Source organism: Acanthaster planci, linkage group LG12 (genome assembly GCF_054643075.1).
Source record: "Acanthaster planci isolate LZ-2023a linkage group LG12, COTS_SCS, whole genome shotgun sequence".
Classification (NCBI taxonomy): domain Eukaryota; kingdom Metazoa; phylum Echinodermata; class Asteroidea; order Valvatida; family Acanthasteridae; genus Acanthaster; species Acanthaster planci.
The window spans coordinates 11,075,975-11,086,081 of record NC_141788.1 but is presented as its reverse complement, the minus strand read 5'-3'; the positions used below and the strand labels follow the sequence as shown (position 1 = coordinate 11,086,081).

At 40.0% G+C, this 10,107-nt stretch overlaps 1 protein-coding gene across 2 annotated transcripts in view; it reads right to left on the bottom strand.

Annotated features, from left to right (window-relative positions):
• Positions 1-786: 786 nt before the first annotated feature.
• Positions 787-10,107, bottom strand: part of LOC110980148 (uncharacterized) — a 42,491-nt gene continuing 33,170 nt past the window's right edge. For both annotated transcript variants that reach the window (XM_087144558.1, XM_022236523.2), the window contains 5 exons: positions 8,425-10,053; positions 6,977-7,733; positions 6,308-6,453; positions 5,912-6,004; positions 787-5,289 (listed from right to left, as the gene is read on the bottom strand). In XM_087144558.1, coding sequence (XP_087000684.1) covers positions 5,104-5,289; positions 5,912-6,004; positions 6,308-6,453; positions 6,977-7,733; positions 8,425-10,053 — 2,811 coding nt within the window. In that variant the 3' untranslated portion in view covers positions 787-5,103. The remainder of the gene's footprint in view (positions 5,290-5,911; positions 6,005-6,307; positions 6,454-6,976; positions 7,734-8,424; positions 10,054-10,107) is intronic.

Here is a 10,107-nt window from a genome sequence, read left to right as displayed (position 1 = left end):
GCACGTAACATTACCATATACAAGACAAGGGTTTCATCATTTTTTATAGTAAACATCAGGGCATTATTACTTTGTGTCCCCCTGAAAAAATGTGTGCACCCCCTGGGTATCCCCTCATTCCCCTCAAAACTGGTGAAATTGAACAAGTCACTGTTGTAGGTACATGTATTAGTGGCTACCGTCTCTGGGTCTGATTTGTTTGGAGTTTGGCTATAACAAAAGGAAAGTAACCTTTTTCTGTGCATTTTGATTGGTTAGAAACTTATCTTGTCCTTTCTATTCTGGAATGCCTTATAAACTTAACAGAATTGCACTGTAATACGGCCGTTTCACAATAGTGTGCCACTAAGAGTTTGCAGCGCGTTGGCCAATCACAACGCGTGAAATTTGTCGACCCAATGCGCGTTTGGAAAAGGTCGACAAATTTTGAAGAGATTTAGTAAAATTAATCTGTCCTAAAGCCAATGAAATAAATTTGGACATTTCCAAAATTCTTGGCACATTTTTGCGGTACATCAATATAATTAAAAATGATCTTGTAATAGCAATAGTATGTAATAGTAGCACATGTATCATCAATACACATACCGACAAACCGTGATATTTGTAGTTCTAAGAATTAAGTCAAATGATCATGATTGTCGTGGTTTTTCACCTTCAAATAGTTTATGAGAATTGGAATATGACAGAGTTTGCTTTTGTAGAAAAAATTGCTTCACATTTCTACTGGAAGATGAGAATACTGTACCCATTAATCCTCGAGGAACGACAACTCACACTCACCAATTCATTTCACAACTTGAAAACATTTATTTTTCTGGAACAGTTTGGTCTAACACTGGTGTATACAAGTGCTACAAAATGATATGAAAAGTATGAAACGCTGTACATGAAAGAATATAAATTTGGTTCTTTTTGATATAAATAACTACATGTACCTACGTGGGTAAGGTTAAGCTTTAAATAAATAGTTCTTAGAAATGGTACTTTTTACTTTGCTGTTGGACAATTTCACCCAGTATAAATGGTCATATGTAAAGGTTCCAACTGTACCTTCATACCAAATATCGTAACTATTTCACATTTTGGTTAGAATTACAGAAAACAATGCATTTCACAATCACACATCATCAGCCTTTGTACAATCAGCAGATAAGAAATTGTAATTTCAGCCTAAGTTCAACATTTTCAACACACATGAAATAAACACAGCAAAATAGTATTAAACAGTTACAAGACTATCTGGCAATCATGACATACATTAAAGATATTAAAGTCATGATACTGTGATCAGGCATACATCAGCTGATGTAGACATCCATTTTGGCAAGTTTTTCTTCAATGACTTGTCAATGGGCCATCGAATATGACCTATGCATGTAGGTTGCAATAAACCACTTCAGTAATGACGTTTAATTAATATTGCTAAATTAATCTACACTGGAGAATACTCAATTAGAAGTTAATGGGAATGGTGAACTTTCCACCTCAAAATTTCCCTGGCCAGAAAGGCCTTGGGTTTATACCAAAAAAGGGTAAAAGTCATCTTTAAAATTTCAAAAAGCTGGTCTGCACACATAAAAAGTACAAAACGTTCATGACATCACAAAGCAATCTGTGAAAAGCCTCTAATTATTATAATATTGGAATACATGTACTTTGCAATAAACACTTTGTAATCAAAAGCACTTGACTACAGCACATCCCTCCCAGCAAATGTAATGATTTAAATGATCCTGATTTTGGATCACATCAAACAAAACACCCTTAATCAAATGTCGACCTTTTAGATGAAGTTGCAAATGTAGTTGTAAAGCTCAATTTTAAATATGTGTTGAAGTTCATACGCACGATTCAAAAGATTGAATATAATTGAGATACAGTATCATGACTTTGTCAAATACAGTGCAGAGTTTGAAGCTATGTCTATGATGCATGTTTGTCACGTGTCTGTATTTGATTTGCCATTTGCAGCTTCAGTTATGGGATCTGAATCCTAATTACTAGTCCCCCAAAACCAGGTCTCAGATTTCAACATTGGTGTTGTCCTGAAAACTACAGAACAAGTGTGTAAGACTGCAGTAACACAAAATCGGATTAATTCCAAGCAGTGACATGGACACCTGACATGCTGGAGAAAACTTGCAAATTGAATAAACAAATTCAAGAAAAACTGTTTTATGAACAGATCACAGAGGAAATAATTATCTGGTGTATTCTTACAGTCATATTCTCCCCAATCCCCTATCCATCTGTGGCCAATGGAGAAATCCAGTGCAAATTGTGGCCCGTTCAGGAAAATAATTTGCAAGCACTTTGTTAAAAGTACTTAAGGAAAACTTTGCATAGATCATGGCATATACAAAACATTCATTTGGCAGCCAATTAACATATAGGTCCAGCAAGTGCTTCAAGTTTGAACTGAATTCTTCCAATAACACTACATGATCATAAGCCATTAAAAGTTCAAAGCATGTTGACAACACACGAATCACTTGTCTTGTTTCAATGGGAAAGGAAAAGCATAATACCTTGACATCCCCAGCAATAAGTAATACTAGTTACAGTTTAAGTGCAGGAACTTAATCAACATTGGGAAATTATTTTTCTCAAGAAAGAACTGGCCTAAATAACTTTAATACACAACATTCCCCTGGTATTAATTAGTAATTTAGTGGAACTTAAATACTTCTTGATTTAGGATTAGGTTGAATACATGGTAATTGTGTCTGTTTATCAAAATGTATATCAATAAAGCAGCAATAACATCTCTGTATGAATTTTACAAAATGATGAATTCTTGAAAAGAGAAAATGTGGCAGAAACAGTATGGTAATAATTTGTTTGTTACCAACATTCATTCTAATAGCACCCATTGAAGCAAAATGTTGGTTGTTCTGAAGCTTGTGGATAACTACAAAATTCGGGCTTCTTTATTCCATGAAGGCCAGTTCCTCTGAGGGGATACTCCACTTTGATCAGAGGTACCCCTCGTTGGTTGAAATGTGCCAAGTTGGTCGGGAATGTTCGTTTTGTTGGTATACTGACAATGCATGCACTTCACAGTCATTTGTTGATCAGTGAAGTGCAGTTCCTACCAAAGGAGCATTCACTGCTGGGAAAATTCAGCCTCCTCTTGGTCCTGCCTGGGGATAATACTCAATTCTGTGGTCAGATGTAATCCAGAAGTGCCTCAATTTTGGTGAGCTTTGAGGCTGATTACTTGACAAAGACATAATGTCTATGATTACAAAAGGACAGATTTGCCTCGTAGGTAACATATCTCAAACAACGAACTGAATGGAATCCTAAGTATAACAACAGTGAATATGCCAATTTGTAGTGTACGGTGATTTATGGGATAATCTATTCATTTCAGATTAACAGATTAACAATTTAAAAATAGCCTGCTCCTCACTGATGGCTGTGGGAAAAATACCTTAATAGAAACAAAGAAGTGTTTTCTCTATTCTATATGACTTTCAGAATAAAACTCTTCCAGCATTCTTCCAGGCTAATTGTGCTTCTAAAACATTTCCTCAGCCTGATTTGAAATTCTTTCTTCTGTTAAAGGATCAGTTTGCATATCCAAAATAAATTCTTCTCTACTTGAATAACCACATTTTGAATGTCCCCTCTTGAAGACTATCATCGGTTATGTTAAACTATATCTTTTCTTTCAAAAACATTCAAGGCAGGGAAAAAGTAAAAAATATTATCTAAATATAAGGGTATTTAATTGTGTTTGCTCTCCAAATATCAAAAACTTTCAGGCTACTTCAGTTTTTCAGATACATGTACTGGAATTTTTGACTCTTCAAAGCGCACCTGTAAATACCAAAAACTTGCAAATGGAAAACCCATTAGAAAGAGTGCATAGAAAGATTAAAACCTGCATTGGGTAGAAATTGAAAGCACAGTTAGTCTGAACAAACATGGCTGCAATGTGCCAAAAGTACATGAATACTCTTTTTAATAGACACAACTTTTATTACAAAATATAGTCTCTTCAGCCATTCACTCATCAGTGTTTGATGACTGATTTCAAGGTTTTGATTATTTTTTTCCTGGAATACAAAATATGAAGGCTTAGTTTACAGTAATTGTTTTCAAGGTTCTTCCAAAGAAATCATACTTCGCTAAACATAAGAGAGGGTTACATCTGTTCCAAGGCCTTGCCTCCTTAGAAAAATGAACATGAACCATTCATGACATCTCTGATTTATGAAGGCATCGAGCAGCAACGCATGCTGGACTTTGACAAGAGAGGAGGAAGTTTCGATCTTTACAAGACTTTGTAGAGTGTGTTTTTTAATTTTTGATGGCATGAGTGTGAAGTAAAACACAAGGTAATCAGCTGATCCAAGGAAAAGATGCATGCCTTGCTGGGAGGCCACCAGCATACGAACACCAAAAGGCTAAAATGCCCCTTTCAATTCTTGACTTTGTCTCTGGCTTAGCCATTTTCAAGCCTTTAATATGCAAACCAAAGGGAAAGTCTTATGATTCGCCTTCATACTGTAATACTTATGTCACAGTAACAGACACGTATTGGTTCCAAGAGCAATGCTAGTGTAAGACATGAAGCTGAGGTTTGAACAAACAGCCTCAAATGGCTTTCCCTCTAATCAGACTAGAAGAGCTCCCTCAGTGGCAAAGAGAAAGGCTGGTGGAGTACTTTCCAAGCAGTATCGAGTGTACACACCTGGCATGCACATGGCAGCTGTACTGGTACATTCCAACAGCGGGTTATATGAAGCCTGTGCAAAGATGGTGGGCACATGCAGTGTGTTTCAGCTTGAAGTTTGCTATTACTATGTAAAAATGTGCCATCTGTTGTCAATGCATGGAACGAATATGTATTGATACTTTCAGGCAATGCCTGGAACACAAGCAACACTGGTCCATACCTGTGTGCTACATGCTTTCCCCTTGCTTAGAGGGAACCAACATCAGTGTAATGATCTCACTGTTTGGGAACTGTCATGCCCTTAATAGCTATAAGCAGCTGCTATGTTGTGAAGTCTTTCAAACAATCAACTTCTTCTATAATCACAAGATATGATGCCTTTGCATGTCTTTAATTACTGAATACATAACTACTCAGCGGTTGTCGGTACAGAGTCGGTGGACCACGATAGACACAGGGTTGCTCTTGCGCAACATTTTGACTGCATCATCGTGCAGGATGCTTGCAAAGCTTCGACCGTTGACTTCCAAAAGTTTGTCTCCTGGCCTAAGGACCCCATCTGCTGGACCACCAGGCTGGATCTTGGTCACAAATATACCCTGGATAATGGAAGATAATCATCATGAAGGCAGTTCTTTGCAACCAGACTGAAATTGAGGAAGAGGCTAGCAAATAATTCAGAAGTACATTTTAAGTATAAAAAGTAAATCCTGACGTTTGTATTGACACCTTGTGCGTGTGAAGAGGCTGACGTTGTTACAGCTCCATGTACACTGTATCCCACTGTTTGCTCACACTAAACTTAAAAAAAGATGCTTATATTTATAAGCAGCTTTGATGCTGACAAAAAAGATAATAATCCTAAAATAACGGTGACATCATATGACAAGGTGAAAGGTCAAGTACACTCCAACTTGATGCAAGATGACATGCACATACACACTTGTGAAACACTATGTATGATTAAGTCATCTCCTCTTTGTGCTGACATAAATGTAGTTTAAGTTAAGTTTGGAGTTGTTACAGAAATGCTACTGACATGATTGGACTCTTCATGTTTATATGTCTAACACACAAACTGTGCAGTTCTTGGAATATGCTGCTACAAAGAACTGACCATTAGTAATCATTTTGTGTTAACGACAGGGTAAGTGCAGATGGCGGTGTAAATGACCAATAATCACCAGTATTTGACATAAATCTCCTTTTTTCTTGACTCACCCAATCAAAAGGTCGAAAAGGGTTCCCTGGGGCATCTTTACCTCCCGTGATGCTAAAACCAAGGCCTGGGTTCTTGTAGATGACTACCGGAATCTGCCGATGGACGACAAAATGTTCAGTTATTTCTGGACTCCATACAGTGCTGTAGTCAAGTCCATCACAAGTCCCTTCACAAGACCAGGCACAAGTAACAGGGTGTACAAGGAAAGAGGAATGCTTTTGCCACAATTCTCACGATTTGGCTTAAGACTGGATCACATGTATCGAGCTTGCAGGACTTGTTATGGACTTGGCTAAAACATTAATGTTTACTTAAATAAAGCTCATCTGCATGACTTTCTCACTATATCTTGCAGGTGGTAAGGATTTAGGAGGCTACAGTAAGCACTTTCTCACCCTTTTAGCTTCCACGGGCTTGTCTGGAGGCTCTGATGAGGGATGCCTTGATCGATGGTTGGGTGGTGTGACATCTGACCCTGGTCTCCACATAGGTGGAGATGATTGACCTTGAAAGACTGAGGATGAAGGCGTGCTGCAGGAAGCTAGAAAACAGGCAAGCAAACAAAGGTTTACATCTATAAATCATGCAGGCTCCAAATTCCGCAAGATATATCAATATTTACAATAAGACACAACTGTAGGGGCAGAACATTTTTTTTAAGTGGGAAAGGGAAAACAAAACTATGTACTCTGCAAGAAGCCACATATTTTCATGGTGGTGTCTGCCCTTCAAATACCAAGCCTTTTGCTACCTGGCTTTCTTTTCAGCTTTCCTTCTTTTCATGTAATAACAGGGGCAAATAATTGAATGAGTGGCTTTAAATTATGGAATGTTTCAGCATTCTTTTAACTTAATGAATGCATCACAACATTTCACCAAAAATCACCACCCACACCTCTCTTCCATCCCTGGTCATTGAAGTTTTTATTGAAATGTCAACCAATGAACACATGGGTCTTGATTACAGGTGGTTAACTTCTGAGCAGATACATACATGTAAAAACCTCAAACTAAAAACCATTAATTTACATGGAGAAAAGTCTGAAAATGCGGCTGTTCCTTACCTCTCTTCCATCCCTGGTCATTCTGGTCACTAGCATAACCTGAGGAATCCTGAGGCCACAAGTCTGGGTAAGGCACACTAGATGATTGACTGGATGTGCCCCGTGGGTTCAACTCAGGGGTATTGATACTGTGCTTGGTCTGATGTTGGGCACTGCCCACTATGGGGGTAGGGAGTGCCCCACGAAGACTATCTCTCAGTCTACTCTGGTAAGAGATTGGGGGATTGTTTTGCCGGTTGACCTTTGGCCTCTGTGTGATAAAGGAGTCTGAGCCCCTGCGATTATAGTTGGGTTTTTCGAGTGTGTAGTCGCTGTCATAGTGTCTTTCATTTGCATGCAGAGGGAGCTTACTGGACTTGTTCCGATTTATAGGATTAAATGATTTGGGTTGCTGAGATACATGTGGGTCCTTGGGAGAGTTTGGTCTGCTTCCATAGTGGGTAGGATTAGTGGGGCTGTGTGGTCGTGAATGTGTGGGACTCTGTGGTCTAGAACCACCACCCACACTAGGTGTAGATGAGGTTAGACCGAGGGGGAACCTGACCGCCTCTCCTGCACCACTTTGATCACGCTTCTCGAAGACTGGACTTTGTGACCTCCTCTGCTCTATTGTCCCACCTCTGGGCTGCAGGGTAAGTCTACAGCCAGCTTGGTCCATGGGAGTTCCTGTCTGAGGTGGAGGTTGGAAGGACTGTCTGAGCTCTGGCTCAGAGGTAGCATAGTTGGGTGCTCCTCCATGGAGTCTCATCTTGACGCTCTAAAGAAAACAAAACATATTCCAATTTAAGTAGAAACACAAACTACAATAAGTTAGAATCAGTGAAGATCAGGTTACCAGGAAACGATCATACAGAGTTGTTTCATAAAATTGTTAACATCTGATGAAAGTCAAATTAAAATGTCTTTTGATGACAGTTACCTTTCAAATTAAATTCACAGATTGTGTTCTCAATTCTTAGGTCAATTTATACACTTTCAGATTAGAAACAAATAAAAAAAATCAAACGAAATGAATACAAAATGAACCTACTGGCTGTGGTTGGTTGCCACTCATCACATTCACAGCCTATGAAATGAATGGCAGGAACACTGGTCTGGGTTCTGCTTCCATGCAAAACAGTTTGCTTTTAAAAGCCTCCCCTCATACTTGCATATTGCTTTTACAAATACGAATTTTGGACAGAAACCAGTACCAGAAAACAGTCAGAAAATATTACTTACAAAGTCAAAGTATGAAGGACAAATCTGCTCTGAACCAGTTACATGCAGTGAGCATTGCTTGACATAGCGGCTGCTAGGCTGTTTGTGTAAAGCTATTGCTTGCTGTGCTTTCTCTAAGCACTAAGGTAAATATTGGCCCAAAGATTTTTCATCTTCTTGCTGCAGTGTGAACATGCATGTGGACTCACTACAAAGCCCAAACCAACGAAATGAATATAGATACTTACTCTATGTCTTTGGCGATCAGTCACTGTGCCATAATCCTGGTCTTCTGTGGTGGTCTCCTTTGATGCCCTGTCACTTCTAACTTCTGACCTAGGTAGAGATGATGACTTTTGTTGGGTGAGATTGAGTTTAAATTCCTCATCTGGCTGTTCTGGGGAAGTGGTCACATCCCTAGGCAGGCTATGGCTGATTCGTGGGTTCAGACGGGCTGCCCCCTGTTGTCGCCTACCTTCCAGTGAGTTGAGATATTCAGGGTTGCCATCCTCTGTCTTCAATGTCTGCCAGTGTATCTGTGTGGGGACTGGTTCACTCTCAGGGTTTGTGAGCTTGTTGTGTGGCCAATTGGACTGTCTTGTGTTGGTGGTTGTAAAGTCTGCTGGCCTGGATGGGTGTTGGTTGAATTCAGAGCCTGGCTTTTCTGAATTAGGAAAGTGTGTATTATAGCTTTCTTCAGCCAAAACTGGAGGCTTTCTTTGTATAGTATCATGGAACTGTGTGTCTTTTCTATGCCTGTCTCCTCCATCACTGTGGCTGCTTTGGTGTTCTTTACTAACTTGTGGTACTCTGTCATCAGCAGGGAAATTTCTCTTTCTTTCCACCAGGTACCCTGATCCAGGATGTTGCCTGCTGCGTGCCTGATTGGGGCCAGCAGAAAATACTTGTTTGCTGTTTGGGGAAATTCTATCATTTTGAGGGTTGTCATGTTTATTGACAGCTTCTCTTTGAAATGGGTGTACGTAAGTAGGTTTGTCACATCTTTGACCTGATGCCAGCTCTGTATCGGAGTGGGCTGATGGATCACTCCCACTTCTCACTGATGTTCCTTTAAACTGAGGTTGTTTCCTTGAAGTCTGCAAGTCATTGCCAGTAAGTTGATTTCTCGTCTCCATTTCCCTAGGTTGAGATCTCAACCCTGTGTTTACTTCATGGGTTGATTGAGGGGTAACAGTTGCAGCTTGATTGCCTGGGTTGGATGGTGTATGACCATCAATCCAGCCGTAATCTTTATAGCTTTGAGGTTGTGCCTTTAGCAGGTGCCTACGTGGAGTAGATCTAGAGTGGGCACTTGCCCTTAGCTGCCGCACTCTGTAGTAAGGTGGAGGCAGGATTTCATCTCTTTTCTGTTTCACATCAGCCATCCTGGATTCTCTGTCTTCCATTGGTGACACTGTGTAACTGTACTCAGGGTCTGTGCCGTAACCAGAACTACGCTGATGTGACAATCGCCATGACTTACGACCAACAGCAGCACTGCTTGCTGCATTGCCATTGCGGTTTGTCTCCAAATTTTGTTGGGATTGTCTTTGAATGTACACATCCCGTGGAGACCAGTTTGCATCCACCTGGTCTGACTCATATCCCCTGCCATAACCTACGCTGCTACTCCTTAGTGCCTGGGTGTGACGAACTTGCATCTGAGGCTCTTTGGGAGATCGGACTGGTGTGCGGAAACTATCCACTTGGTCAGATTCATACCCTCGGCTGTGAATCTTGCTAACACTGTGGGGTGACCTTGTAACATGGTTTTGTGTAGTTTGCTGTTTGTTGGTGTTGATTCCTCCAGTATGGCTCCAGACAGGGCTCTGTATAAATGCTTCTGTGTCACTCATTGCTGCTCGCTCCATTCTAGCCTTGAGTCAAGAAAAGAAAATGATTAAACATAAAGAAATTTGAACCTATAACTG